This window comes from Megachile rotundata, chromosome 15 (assembly GCF_050947335.1).
Source record: "Megachile rotundata isolate GNS110a chromosome 15, iyMegRotu1, whole genome shotgun sequence".
In the NCBI taxonomy this organism is placed as follows: domain Eukaryota; kingdom Metazoa; phylum Arthropoda; class Insecta; order Hymenoptera; family Megachilidae; genus Megachile; species Megachile rotundata.
Genome location: NC_134997.1, coordinates 11,660,278 through 11,676,069, shown reverse-complemented (window position 1 = coordinate 11,676,069; position 15,792 = coordinate 11,660,278). Strand labels below are relative to the sequence as shown.

General features: G+C 39.2%; 1 protein-coding gene across 3 annotated transcripts in view; it reads left to right on the top strand.

Annotated features, from left to right (window-relative positions):
• LOC100880568 (GAS2-like protein pickled eggs) overlaps window positions 1-15,792 on the top strand; it is a 93,380-nt gene that overhangs the window by 10,407 nt on the left and 67,181 nt on the right. For 2 of the 3 annotated variants that reach the window (XM_012286044.2, XM_076540230.1), the window contains exon 2: window positions 8,306-8,492. In XM_012286044.2, the coding sequence (XP_012141434.2) occupies window positions 8,322-8,492 (171 nt within the window). In that variant the 5' untranslated portion in view covers window positions 8,306-8,321. Of the gene's footprint in view, window positions 1-7,093; window positions 7,198-8,305; window positions 8,493-15,792 lie in introns of those variants that run through there. The other variant, XM_076540231.1, reaches the window with a different exon arrangement.

The following is a 15,792-nucleotide window of genomic DNA, read 5'->3' as shown; positions in this document are numbered from 1 at the left end:
TAAATTGGTAAAATTTTTATCTGTACTTAACACAATTATACTTTCTTTCAATTAATATAAATTAATTTTAATATAAACATTTTTATTTTCGGCCATATATCAGAACTAGTAGTATTTTAATACGAGGCAACAGATCAGAATTAATATTTCAACTATTCTGGATTAGTATGAACATCTTAGACAAAAATATAAATATTAGTCTTGCGTTGTATTCGTTGTGTGCTATATTGCCACGCATTGTATCGCCACGCACTATATTGCCACGCGTTATATTACCACGCGCCATATTTGCCACGCGTTGTATTTTTAACACATTGTATATATCACGCGTTGTATCGTCTCGCGCTATATCGCCGAGCGTTATGTTACCTCGCGATATATCGCCACGCGCTGTATTTACTACGCGTTGCATTTGCTACACGTAGTATTCATCACACATTGTATTTACCACGCGTTGTATCGTCTCGCGCTATATCGCCACGCGTTATATTACCTCGCGTTATATCGCCACGCGTTATATTACCTCGCGTTATATCGCCACGCGCCGTATTTACTAAGCATTGTATTTACCACGCGTTGTATTCATCATACATTGTATTTACCACGCGTTATAATTCCTCGCGCTATATCGCCCCGCGTTATATTACCTCGCGTTATATCGCCACGCGCTGTATTTACTACGCGTTGCATTTACCACACGTTGTATTCATCACACGTTGCATTTCCCACGCGTTATATTCCCTCGCGTTATATCGCCACGCATTAAGTTACCTCGCGTTATATTGTCACGCGCTATATCGGCACATACTGTATTCCACATGAGTTCGTCATACGCAGTAATCTCCTCGCGTTATATCGCCATGTGCTGTACCACCTCGTAATATATTGCCACGCGTTGAATTTTCCGCTTGATATATCGCCACGCGTTGAATTGCCACGCGCTATATACATGCCTTGTATTCTGCACATGCAGTACCGCCTTTTAGTATTTTATTTATTGTCACAAGACTCGCTTCCATTAAAATTGTAATGATGGTAGAATAATATTGGAGGAAGAAAGACATTCGTAAGCGAGGTTCGGAAGGCTTAGATACCGGCATATTGCCTCTCGATTCTCGATTATACTGGTCGACTTGGTCGTGGTCGCGTTCCTTTTACGTCGACCGGTCTGCTGGCTCGAAAAGAAACCGCGTAATAAAGACGTTGGTATGGAAATTCATGAACGAACTATGTTGTTTGCGGCCTTGCAAATGGATCGACTCCATTTTCGTAGCTGTTTCTTCGCGGCATTGTTTCTCCCTCGAGATTTCTGGCTGATGGCAGAACGGGTAATGAGGTTAATTGGGAACGCGCGGATAAAACGAGCGGGATGTTATGAATGAAAAAGGGTCGACGGTGGTAATTGCCAGTGATTAATTAGCCAGTTTTTGTCACTTTGATCTCTTCGAGTGCGATCCACTGTTTCTTTGTTTCTGACCTTTTGCGTAACACCGGTGACACTGTGCCTTTTCTTTGTGCGAATTGAATACGCTTGTATTCGCTAATTGGTGATCCTTGGATTTCGTAATTCTTAGATTATAAATTATGTCCGATTTTTTTTACCGTGAAATTTAACTAGTAAAGCTTTCAATCGAGAACAAAAATTTCGGTGACGAGCAGCCTGGGAAATTATTAAGATTTTATTCAGAAGTTCATTTTAATTGAAAGCACGCGGTATTAACATTTTGCTCCGAGCCGTACACACGTGTACTATTATTTCGCTTCGTAGATCGATATCGGTATTATAATACATAACCGTCGTCCGATAAATATTAAAATTTAATTCGCAATGCATGTAATTACAATATTTCATACACGACAAAACTTTCTCCCAGCCAAACAATTTATCACTCCCGACTTAAATATCTTACCATTTAATTTACATATTCCTCCACTATTAACTAAAGTTTACACCCTGCGCGTTTCTGCGGGCTTTTCTTTCGCGCGAGTTACGAGCATCGGCCCCGTTTTCACTCGTCAAAACGTCAATATTTTGCTTATTTTGTCGTCGCATCGATACCGGTGGACAAGTTCGCGAACGGTTGCTTTATGGCTCGTAAATCCGTGCCTTCTCTCTCGCAGGTTTCTCTAAAACGAAATAGCTGCTGTTGGTGGTAGAAAATTGAATTGGAGAGCTGCAGGCAAGGATTGCAGGAAGTGTAGCGTACTGTAAAACGAAACACGCTTGTTTAGAGTACGTACACCTACCCGGCAAACACTTTCACAAGTTGTGGCAAACCCGATCGCTATCGCGTCGTAATTCCTCCGGGTCGAGAGCGCATCGTCGCGATTTTTCAACCTCGACACCTCGCAATAAACGGCTCGATTTATGCTCTTCTAGCCTTCTCTTTCTTCGCCGCGCTCCTTTCTTTGCATTTTAAACAGTTTCGATTCTAACTTCAATAAGCGTCGTTCGTTTTAAAGGATCGATGTAATTTGCATTTTTATCTGCGGGTCATAAGGTTATATCTCGCGATATATTTAGCGTTATATACACCACTTGTTATATCGCCATATGCTATTATTGGCACTCGTTATATCGCCATGCGATATATTTACTAAGCGTTGTTATTACGACGTGTTGTATTCATCACACGTTGTATTAGCGACGCGTTACATTTTCTCGCGATATATCGCCATGCGTTGTGTTACCTCACGTTATATCGCCACGCGCTGTATTTACTAAGCGCTGCATTTACCATGCGTTGCATTCATCAAACATTGCATTTACCACGTGTTATATCACCTCGCGCTATATCGCCACGTGTTATGTTACTTCGCGTTATATCGCCACGTGTTGTATTTATTACGCGTTGTACTTTCCACGCGTTGCATTCATCACACATTGTATTTACTACGCGTTATGATTCCTCGCGCTATATCGCCACGCGTTGTGTTACCTCGCGTTATATCGCCACGCAGTGTATTTACTACGCATTGCATTCGCCACGCAGTGTATTTACTACGCATTGCATTCGCCACGCGTTCCATTTATCACACGCTGTATTAACCACGCGTTATATTTCCTCGCATTATATCGCCACGCGTTAGGTTGCCTCGCGTTATATCGCCACACGCTGTATTAGCTACGCATTGCATTCGCCACGCGTTGTATTCATCACGCGCTGTATTAACCACGCGTTATATTTCCTCGCGCTATATCGCCACGCGTTGAGTTACCTTGCGTTATATCGCCACACGCTGTATTTACTACGCATTGCATTCGCCACGCGCTATATTCATCTTACGTTGTATTAACCACGCGTTATATTTCCTCGCGTTATATCGCCACGTTATGTTGCCTCGCGCTATATCGCCATGCGCTGTATTTACTCACCGTTGTATTTGTCACACGTTGTATTCATCACATATTGTATTTACCATGCGTTATATCACCTCGTGTTATATCACCGCATGCTATATCGCCTCACGTTATATTACCTTGCGTTATATAACCACGCACTGCAATCGTCACGAGCAATAATCTTCGTAACGTAATCTCCAGCCGTTATATCGCCGCCTGTTATATCTCCACGCGTTATATTTTCCATTCGTTATATCGCCACACACTGTATTTCACATACGTACTATTCTCTACATGCATTATCATTACTCGCTCTGTCGGCACCCGCTATATAGCCGCAGGTTGTACCGTCGTATGATTACGAGCTATACAGTCCGTTATATCGCCATCCATTAAACGACCGGGCATTATATCGTCACGCGTTAAATCATCAAAGTGACTGGAGAGATTAACCGAGAAAAGTGGTACAGCATAAAAAATGTTCGAGTAAAGGTAAATTTACACTTTGCCATTTAGGCGGCAAACACCTGTACCAAGTAACCACGGGGTCCCGTGCAGTTTACAAGAACGAGGCGGTGTTAACGAGGAGTAAATCATACGTTTTGCATCGCGGGGAAACGCGAGACGGTGACATTTTACAGTCACCTTTTGTAAACGGTAATCCACGATCGCCGATGTTGCTGCACGAACTCGCCTTTATGCTTTCCTTCCCTTTGTCCCGCGGTTCCTTTTTCTTCCGCCTCATTTTCTGCCCTTCTTTCGCCTTTTTCTAGCCGAGCCGCTGACCTACAATGCGTTTTATAACAATGCGCAGCATTGAAACTGGTTTCTTTGGACGGCTGGGAAATTACGAGTTAAAACATTGGAATAATTCAAAGGGGCTCCGTAATAAAAGCGTAGAAGATAAATTTAGAGCGCCATTTTATCGTAAATACTTTTCGTGTATAAAAAGAATGTTTATACGAAAGTCAACGCCGCTAAATAACATCTTAAATCGAAAGTTTCCCGCGTTCCGCACTTACAGACTTATTTACGCGTTCCCACTTGCCAATTGTAATATACGGTTGCTCGAAGTATAAACCCCATAATGAACCGATTGTATCGTTAATAACTTATATGCTAATGTAACTCGCAGGCGCTAAAACGCAATCGATTTCTTTGTAAAGTCATTACCAAAACTATAACACCATTACAACCAAATTATGGGATTACACTAGAGACCATAAGAGTCGACTATTAAGCGTTGATCTAATGGAGCCACCAGAATGCCAAACCGCTAGACCACCTATTAAATTCTACACCCAGACTATTTGTTCGGACCATTACACTATGAAATTATTACACCGGCCGATCTAATTGTATAACCAGTAAACTTGGCTCGAAAATTGCGGAACTATTCGGCTAACACTTTTATGTTGGGAAACCAGTCGAAGTTTTAAGGTGCACATGTAGTTATAAGGTGGAATTAACGACGTATGGATATATTAGAGAAAATTATTGCTATTGGGAAACGTTGGGGAGGTCGCAGATTAGGTTTAGGTGCGATTTGGATGGGGAGGATTTGGTGGGGGTTTTAGGGATTTTCAAGTTTTGGGATTCTTTAATCAAGGTTTTTACATATGAGCAAATTCACATATGAGCAAATCCGCATATGAGCAAATTCATATATGAGCAAATTCATATATGAGCAAATTCATATATGAGCAAATCCACATATGAGCAAATCCACATATGAGCAAATTCACATATGACCAAATCCACATATGACCAAATCCACACATCCCCAAATCCACACATCTCCAATTCCACACATTTCCAAATCCACACATCCCCAAATCCACACATTATCAATTTCACACATTCCCAAATCCACACATCCTCAAATCCACACATCTCCAATTCCACACATTCCCAAATCCACACATCCCCAAATCCACATATCTCCAATTCCACATTCCCAAATCCACACATCCCCAAATCCATATATCCCCAAATCCACATATGCCCAAATCCACATATGCCCAAATCCACATATGACCAAATCCACATATTTCCAAATCCACATATGCCCAAATCCACATATCCCCAAATCCACATATGTCCAAATCCACACATCCCCAAATCCACATATTCTCAAATCCACATATCCTCAAATCCACATATTCTCAAATCCACATATCCCCAAATCCACATATTCCCAAATCCACATATGTGCAAATCCATATATGCCCAAATCCACATATCCCCAAATTCTCACACTCCCAAATTCTCACACCCCAAATTCTCCCACCCCATCTCCCTCACCTCCCAATTCCTCAATTCCTCAATTTCTAAAATTTCCCAATTCAATCTCCACATCTCCACATCTCCACATCTCCATCTCTCCACCTTCTCTCCTCCTCTCTCTCTCCAAAAATCCCACTTTTCCAATTAAATTCCCCAACAAACTACAAATCCCCAAATTGAAACGAGTTACGATGATTATCCGGCTGCACGGTAGTTCACGGTACGCGATAGTTGGTCTCAAAGGGGTAGGTCCGATTTCGGCCACGGATGATCGTTGCTTTATGACAATAACCGAGATTTAGAAGGGTAGCCAGGGGACTGGCAAACAACGAACGAGATATGGCACGGCTTTTGATACATCGAGCAATAGGCGATGGGCTATGGGGTGGCTTAACCGGTACGTCAACTAGGGGAGCATTTCTGGGGCAGTTAACGATACTGCCCCAGCCTATTGTGTTGCAAATCCCTCGAAATTTTATTGCTGGTCGTCAATGCGCCTCGGACTTGTATACCTAGATATAAGATACTTGTATAGCGGTGTGGTGGGTCTATGTGCGTTGTGAATTTAATTTCTTTCGAAAATTATTATTTATATTTGTAGTCTTTTTTTTATGTTATATGCAGTGATTTTGTAGAATTACGTACATGGTGCAATTTTTGTAATTTAAAAATTATATTAAATTTGTTAGATTTAATATATGGTGCAATTTTTGTAGTTTGGTAGATGTGAATGGTCTGTGTATTTTATTATGAAAATTATTATTTATATTTTTAATGTGGTATGTGCATTCATTTTGTAGAATTATTATGGTCTCTTGAGAATAGTACATGGTGCAATTTTTGTAATCTGTTAAATGTAGTGTATAGTTCAATGTTTGTGCTTTGTTAAATAAATGGTCTGTGTATTTTATTATGAAAATTATTATTTATTTAACAAATATTTCTTGAGTTTTTATTTTTATAATTTTTATCATAGATTGACATCATATTACAAATTAGCAATTTGACTTTCCTTTTTATAATTTTTGTTTTATATTATTTATATATTATTTCATATGTTTAATATAATTTTTAACAATAATAAATATAAAATTGCAAATTCACACAATTTTATTCTACATTTAATATAACATTTCGAACTTGCAATTTTTTACATAATTTCTATAGTCACTCATTTTTAGCTAAAGTCTTCCCATTTCATAATAATAAATTAAATAATAAAAGCTTGAAAATGTAGTGAACACAATAATTGATTTCCTGAACAAGAGAAAATTCCGGTGAAAGTTTCCAGAAATGACTCGGTTTGATCGAAGCATGAAACAATCGGGTAATCTATTAATCCAGAGGGTAGGTACCGTGGGTCGAAGTGACCAGTTAACGGGATGGGTCATAGTAAAATTTCTCGGTTCTAATTGGTTACCAAGTGAGTATGGTTTTTCCTATAAAAGGACCATGCAACTTGGAACAGAGGTTCAGTTCACACTTACCTCGGTACGATTCGCAACGAAAGAGAACGCTCGGAGTAGAAATCGTGTCACCTTGGGCACTGGCGTCCATCGAATACTCAGGTTAGAGCGTTTAGTATTTTTTGACAACTATTAACTATCCATTACGGTTCTCTTCTTTAATTATTTATTAATTTGAATGCAGTGTTGTGCAATTTTAGACGACGAAGAATTTTGGACTTTAGAGTTAGATTTTGGAGTTAGACTTTAGAGGTAGAATTTAAATTAATTTAGAGATAACTATTGATTTTGTATTGGGATTTTAGATTTTATGTTGGTTTTGATATTAGGGTTTCTTGTAAAATATTGTTTGGAGTTGGGGAAATGCGGGAATTGGGACGTTGAGGGAGATGGGGTTTGAGAATTTGGGGATATGAGAATTTAGGCATGTGTGGATTTGGACATATGTGGATTTGGGGATATGTGGATTTGGGGATATGTGGATTTGGGGATATGTGGATTTGGGGATATGTGGATTTGGGGATATGTGGATTTGGGGATATGTGGATTTGGGGATATGTGGATTTGGGGATATGTGGATTTGGGGATATGTGGATTTGGGGATATGTGGATTTGGACATATGTGGATTTGGGGATATGTGGATTTGGGGATATGTGGATTTGGACATATGTGGATTTGGACATATGTGGATTTGGGCATATGTGGATTTGGGAATATGTGGATTTGGGGATATGTGGATTTGGGCATATGTGGATTTGGGAATATGTGGATTTGAAGATATGTGGATTTGGGCATATGTGGATTTGGGCATATGTAGATTTGGGAATATGTGGATTTGGGCATATGTGGATTTGGGAATATGTGGATTTGGGCATATGTGGATTTGGGGATATGTGGATTTGGGGATGTGTGGATTTGGAAACGTGTGGATTTGGGGATGTGTGGATTTAGGAATGTGTGGATTTGGAAATGTGTGGAATAGGTAACGTGTGGATTTGGAAATGTGAGAATTTGGGCATATGTGGATTTGGTAACATGTGAATTTGGAAATATTAAAATTTGGGAATATGTGGATTTGATACCATGTGAATTTGGAGATATGAAAATTTAGGAATACGTAGATTTGGGAATATGAAAATTTGGTGATATGAGAATTTGGGAATATAAGAATTTTTTTAACATCACTAACGAAAAAAATAATTGTTACAGATAGCGCGCAACCAAAATGTCGGTGCTTCTGGAAGCAAGGTCTTACAGACCTTTCAAGTCTTCGGAGGAGTATTTGGTGGCGATGAAGGAAGACTTGGCCGAATGGTTGAACGCTTTGTATCCGGAATTGAGAATCAACGTTGACAATTTTATGGACAGACTGGACACCGGCGTCGCTCTGTGCAAGGTAAGTTTTTGAACCATTCATTATTTATATATTACATTATCCTTTAACCTCTGTTGCATTCTGTTGCACATATATTATGAAAGTATCTTATGAAAGTACACTATGAAATTTTTGTATATGATACATACTTTGTTATATCTTACATATGATGTTTTTTTTATATGCATATATAATTTGTTTCCATATTGCATATTTTAATTATACAGAGTTCTATATTTTATTATTTTGTTCTACATATTTATATTTTTTATTCTATATTTTACATTAAATTACATTTGCATCATATTATTCTACATTACACTTTGTTCTACATATACAACTTTCATAATTAACAAAGCTATCCAAACTTATCTTCACTAATTACAATACTTATCATTGCAATATTCTTCAGTAGTCACTATATTTATCTTCAATAATTACAATATTTATCTTCAACAACTGCAGTACTTATCTTCAATAATTACACTTTTTGCGTGTCTTTAAAATGGTACAACCTACATGCATAATTTCTTTCGTCCTCTTATCAAATGTTGCATTATTACTATTCTATTATAGAACTACAATTTTAAAAGCAAATTTTTTAAACAGACTGTGTTTGTTATCTTACCATAACTATTTAAAAAAATCATTTGGAAAATTCGTTTAATAAGTTGAATTAATAAATTGATTTATTAAATTCATCAGATAAAATTCATTTAATAAGTTCGTCAGATAAAATTCATTTAATAAGTTCGTTTGATAAATTCGTTTATTAAATTCGTTTGATAAAATTGATTTAGTAAGTTTATTTAATAAGTTCGTTTCATAAGTTCATTTGATAAATTCGTTTAATAAATTCATTTGATAAATTCGTTCATTAAATTCGTTTAATAAAATTGATTTAGCAATTTCATTTAATAAATTTGTTTCACAAGTACACTTAATAATACACTTAATGTAATAAGTTCATTTAATAAGTACATTAAACAAGTTCCTTCAACAAGTTCATCAAACAAAACCACCAAAGAAAGCAACAGAAGTTAAATTCCAAAAATCCCACCTCCACCACAAACATCCCAAAAGGTCAAAGAAGTTCGAAATAGGTTCCCAGAAGCTTCTTGAAAATTCCGTGCGTGAGTAACGTTAAAGCGACGCGTGTATGTACACAATCGAGCGTTAAATGGAAACGCATAAAAGCTATGGGACACGTAGTGTAGTTGCGGCTCGTGAAACAGAGGAAGAAGGATGCGTGTGACGTCCACCGGAAGCTCTTGCTTCTACGCCGGTTGAATTACGAATTAAGTCGGCGCGTGTTGGAAACCATCAAGAAAATGTGCTTCGATCGATCTTAACTCTTGCTCCCTCTTTTTTTTACTTTGCGTGCAAAGTGTTCATAGCTCGTTTGTTACTTGCTAATTTATTGCGTTAGAGTGAAGGTTTAAATTGCAATTTTTTTATTTTGGAGAGCTTAGAGAGTAGCACTTTATTTGTTTGAGGTTCATACAAGTTTCATTACTTCATTATTTAGTTACAATTGATTACAGGAATATACAGTTTAAATTAAATTAAAAATTTTCGGTGTAGGATTGCTCCTCGAGTACTAGCGAGAAAGTCAAACTTATGCGCCGTCTAGTGATGAGCGTACGAACCACAACTTTAATCTCACAATAATAATAGTTGTGTTTTGTAAGGGATAAATACTGTTTTCAAAATATTGTTTAAATACATGTCGCTATTTTTCCTTAAAAAGGTTACGTTACTTTTCCAACATACTGTGTATAGTATTTTTGAGACAAGCCCCGCCCCGAGGTGACCACCATAAAGCGAGGGAACTTACGCCGGCGTCCAAGCACGCTATTATAGACACGACGGCCGGTTATTTTCGCCCGATGCAAATTCCCTTTATCTCGATTGTAAATTCCGTGAAATTTATCGCGGAATTCCGATACCGTTCCAGGCTATTTATGTAACAACGAACACAATCATCAACGACGCCCGAAACGGTTAATAATAATCACGGTATCAGCACGGCTGTCGAACCATTTTTCCTGTTTTCTCCCGCTAATGATCACTATACCACCTTGTCCACTGTTTCTTTAGAGCGACATTCTCGCGCCGCTGTTCAAACCCGTTTTCCGCGCGCGGTTTTGCGCCACGATGCGATGTGGAGATTATTTCAGACGCGAATTAATTTAATTGGACTACGACCGTGGAAAAAACCCATTCACACTCGGCCATGTGTGCTGTAATTGCTACGGAGATTGCTTGTTAATTCTTGAATGTTCGGGTAATTCTAAGTGCTCGTTTATGGTATCGTTAAGTTTCTTTGTGTCGGCTATTAGTGGCTAGGTTTCAACACTTCTGTGTTATTACATTTGTAGGGTTTAGGAAATTCTGGTTCTTCAGATTTCTGAGTTCTTTATGAGGTTTTATATATCCATATACTCAAATTTATTAGACTCATGTGGACAAATTTTCAAATTTTCTGAATTTAACAATTTAACAATTTAACTATTTAACTATTTAACGATTTAACGATTTAACAATTTAACAATTTAACTATTTAACTATTTAACTATTTAACTATTTAACAACTTAACAATTTAACAATTTAACAATTTAACAATTTAACAATTTAACTATTTAACAATTTAACAATTTAACAATTTAACAATTTAACAATTTAACAATTTAACTATTTAACTATTTAACAATTTAACTATTTAACTATTTAACTGTTTAACTGTTTAACTATTTAACTATTTACCTATTTAACAATTGAATTTAACAATTTTTTAAATGTAAATCATTGAAGTGCTAAACTCTAATTTTCCTAAATTTGTAAATCATAAATTTCTCAAACTTGCAACCCCTAATTTCTCAAACTTGCAATCCCTAATTTCTCATACTTGCAACCCCTTAATTTCTCAAACTTGCAATCCCAAAATTCCCAAACTTGCAACCCTTTAATTTCTCAAACTTGCAACCCTCAAATTTCTCAAACTTGCAATCCCCAAAATTCCCAAACTTGCAATCCCTAATTTCTCAAACTTGCAACCCCCAAAATTCCCAAACTTGTAACTCCTAATTTCTCAAATTTGCAACCCTCTAATTTCTCAAACTCGCAACCCCCAAAATTCTCAAACTTGCAACCCTTTAATTTCTCAAACTTGTAAACCTCTACTTTCTCAAACTTGCAACCCCCAAAATCCCCTTCCTTGCAATCCCTAATTTCTCAAACTTGCAACTCCCAAAATTCCCAAACTTGCAACCCCCTAATTTCTCAAATTTCCAACCCCCAAAATCCCCTTCCTTGCAACCCCCTAATTTCTCAAATTTCCAACCCCCAAAATCCCCGTCCTTGCAATCCATAATTTCTCAAATTTCCAACCCCCAAAATCCCCTTCCTTGCAATCCCTAATTTCTCAAACTTGCAACCCCCAAAATCCCCTTCCTTGCAATCCCTAATTCCTCAAACTTCCAAATCACCCTCCAAATCACCAAATAAATCAATCCTCAAGCAAACTGTGATCAGCGCACAAACAGACTCTCAACATATAAATAAATTGAGTACCCACATCCGGATGCCCGCATGTCGACCAGCAACAGGAATCCGACCCTGGAGCCCTGCAGGGTGCTGCACAAAAGTGTCTGAAAGCCGAGCAACTCGTTATCGACGACCTTGGTACACATGGAAGTCGATACGAACGTCTCAGGGTCGATATCGCGTGATACAGACGATACCGGATCGGTAGGACTCCATATTTTGAATTTACGAGATCCAGTATAGTTAATTCTCGATTCGTATTGCTTTGATTCTGTATTCATGACACTAGATAACGACTATATTCAATTTATTCTGCTGATACCAGCTATTCTCGATACATGGGACTTACAGTATATTTTTATTTATATAGAATTTATTCTGGTAGACTGCAAGGTTCACGATCGTGGGATTCAAATTTGGAGTCAACATGTGGTATCTATATTCATAATTACAGAGATTAGGTGGTTGAATGTTTGGACATTTTTGTTACGTCAGGGAATTGACTTCATGTGGGATTCAATAGAGTCATTTGTTACCTTTTAATAGGTCTGATCTTGTTTAGGTTTAGAAAATATCTATTTTAATTATATATAGGTTCTAGGTGTTCACAAACTTCATTAGGATCTAGCTGTCCATATGAAGTTCTTTAAATTCAAGATATTCATATAGGGTCCATTAGATTGTAGGTACTCATAAGTAGTCTTAGATTTAACATTGATCCTATTCAGTTTAATTAACTTGAAGTTGTTTAGATCTACCTACAAGATCCAAAGTCACATGTGAGTACAGTGGATCTAGATGTCCACATGTGTAGACCTGTATGTGGATGTAGGTCCAAACATATTTCCATTCGCATCTGATGAGTCTGAACTTGTCTATAACTAGTCTGATTAATCCACAACCACCTGTATTAGGTACAGTGACTCAATGTCCACATGTGGTCCAGATACCCAATGCTGCTACCCCTAACCTAAAGCATTCATACAGAATACCTCTAACCCAAAGTGTCCACTTAACATAAATTGCAAGTCTGTCCAAATCACCAGAGCTAGGTATTGCGTGAAGGTACCCCTAACGTTCATACCCCTAATCCAAAGTGTCCATCTATCATAAAAGTGTCCACCTAGCATAAAAGTGTCCAAAGCATCGAAACCGTCGAAATCCCCAAAGCAATCTTGCGAAGTCGATCCAAATCACCTGTCGATGTGAACGTGTCCAAAAGGATCTTTACCGAGTTCAACGGACCCGGAATCGCCCATAGCCGATTCGTGATCGTTCTGGGGTCCCACGAGTCCGGTGTCGCTCACGGCAGCTAATTACCAGCCAGCAACGTATCGAGCTAGCTGCTAATCGGAGCGGACAATCAAAGTGTCCGATGGCTGTCCGACACGATCCCGGTGCTGTCGCACTGTCAAACTAAATTCTGAAATCCAAAGCGTCGTACTCTCGATGGTGTGTGACGAAAGAACACGCGCCTGCCAGCTCCGTATCTCGCGTGTTCGATCGTTGCGCGCCACGCCGTTCGACCACGCCGATAGAGCAGTTTCGCGTGTCGGATTGGTTGTCGCCGCCGCGAACGGGTGCCTCGGACTTTCACTGATCTACGAGCCGTTCGAGAAAACGATTCCTACGCGATTCTCGTAGCCACGCGTTAAATCGGTTCCCGTTGACCGCGGACCCATTCATCGCCACGCTTTTACGATTCTTAATCAGCCTTTTACTCTGTCGGCTGATCTACTTTTTCTGGAGGTAGATGGCTGGGTGGTTTGGGAGACAGGAACTTATTTGGGAATTATTTGGAGCTAGGGGATTTGGGAGTTAGGGACTTGGAGGTTTGGGAAGTATTTGGACCTAGGAGATTTGGGAGTTAGGGGATCTGGAGCTAGGTAATTTGGGAGTTAGGGGATCTGGGAGTTAGGGGATCTGGGAGTTAGGGGATCTGGAGCTAGGTGATTTGGGAGTTAGGGGATCTGGAGCTAGGTGATTTGGGAGTTACGGGACCTGGAGCTAGGTGATTTGGGAGCTGGGGGATCTGGAACTAGGTGATTTGGAAATTAGGGGATCTGGAGCTAGGTGATTTGGGAATTGGGAGATCTGGAGCTAGGTAATTTGGGAGTTAGGGATTTGGAGGTTTAGGAAGTATTTGGATCTAGGAGATTTGGGAGTTAGGGGATCTGGAACTAGGTGATTTGGGAATTAGAGGATCTGGAACTAAGTGATTGGGGAATCAGGAGATCTGGAGCTAGGTGATTTGGGAATTGGGAGATCTGGAGCTAAGTGATTGGGCAGTTAGGGACTTGGAGGTTTGGGAAGTATTTGGACCTAGGAGATTTGGGAGTTAGGGGATCTGGATTTAGGTGATTTGAGAGTTAAGAAATTTGGAGCTAGGTGATTTGGGAATCAGGAATCTGGAACTAGGTGATTTGGGAATTGGGAGATCTGGAGCTAGGTGATTTAGGAGTTAGGTACTGGAGATTTGGGAATTATGTGCACCTAAGTGACTTAGTACTTAGGGGATCCGAAGCTAGGTGGTTTATGAATTAGGGATGTGAAACTGAATGATCTGGTAACAATCTATATGCTAGAAAATGTGGACTCCTTGAGTTCTGATAACTTGTGGGTTCAAGCTGCGGATCTGAAAAATGTGGACACTTGAACACTTAGGACCTATGTCATTATAGTGTTTAGAAATCTACACATCTGCAAGTTAGGGATTTCTCAAATATAGAAACCTCCAAATTTTGTGCCTCATGTGATCCACACGTGACCTACTATCTACGCCTAACTCCTCATAGGTAGAAGTAATCCCTCATACCCAACCGCAATCACGAATCCACAATTCTCGATCTATCAAGTCTCTATCTTCCAATTCCACAATTGCCGAGGCGTTTCGATGAAAAATAGTATCAAGACAGGTTACCCGGCTCGAAACACGATCGTATCAGGTCCAGTCCCATAAATTGACCAATTTTTCCGTAAGAGCCACGGAGGGTGAGGCGAGACAAGGGGCGAGATAGCGAGCGTGTCTGGCGTGGCTCGTCCTTATTGAGAAGTCAGAAATAAAAGAAAAGCGAAAAAAACGTGTCAGACAGCGAGAAGGAGAGCCGTATCGAGAGCACCGGGGGTCCTTATCGCGACACACGGGTACCTCGTAGCTTATTACCGCGCCCTTCTCCGCTGCCTGGGCTCTCGTCACGGCTCGTAAAGTCGACGTGGTCGCTAAAGGTGGCTCGCGAACAGGCTTCAGGATCGGAAATTCCACGCGACTCGCCCGTCAGACGGAACAGGACCAGATACAGCCTTTTTCAAAAATAAATCTTATCTACCTCTATTTCACGGTATCTCGAAAAGTAATTGACATTTCACGATTAACTGTGTTTGGACTGGTGGTAGTCGAAAATTGACACTCGGGATTAATTTACTTCTTTCTGTTTTGATGTCTGCGGAAACTGGCACGATGTTATATGATCTGTTACTCTACAGGGCTGTTCAAGAATTGTTACCTTTCTCTATTTTCTTAAGGGTTGAGAAGAAAGTGATATTTTAGGATTTTGCTCATTATGTACTTCTACAGGGCTACTAAAATATAAGAGGTTGCAATTAATCTTCTAACAATTGCACAAGTTTTGATGTGTGCGCATAGGTAGCCATTACGGCCGCCATTTTGCGCATGCGCGGTCACGTGACGATAGAGCTACTGACATCAATTATAACACATTACTTGTAGTTTCTAAAATAATCATGTTTGAATTACTCTTCCCATCCATATCAGAA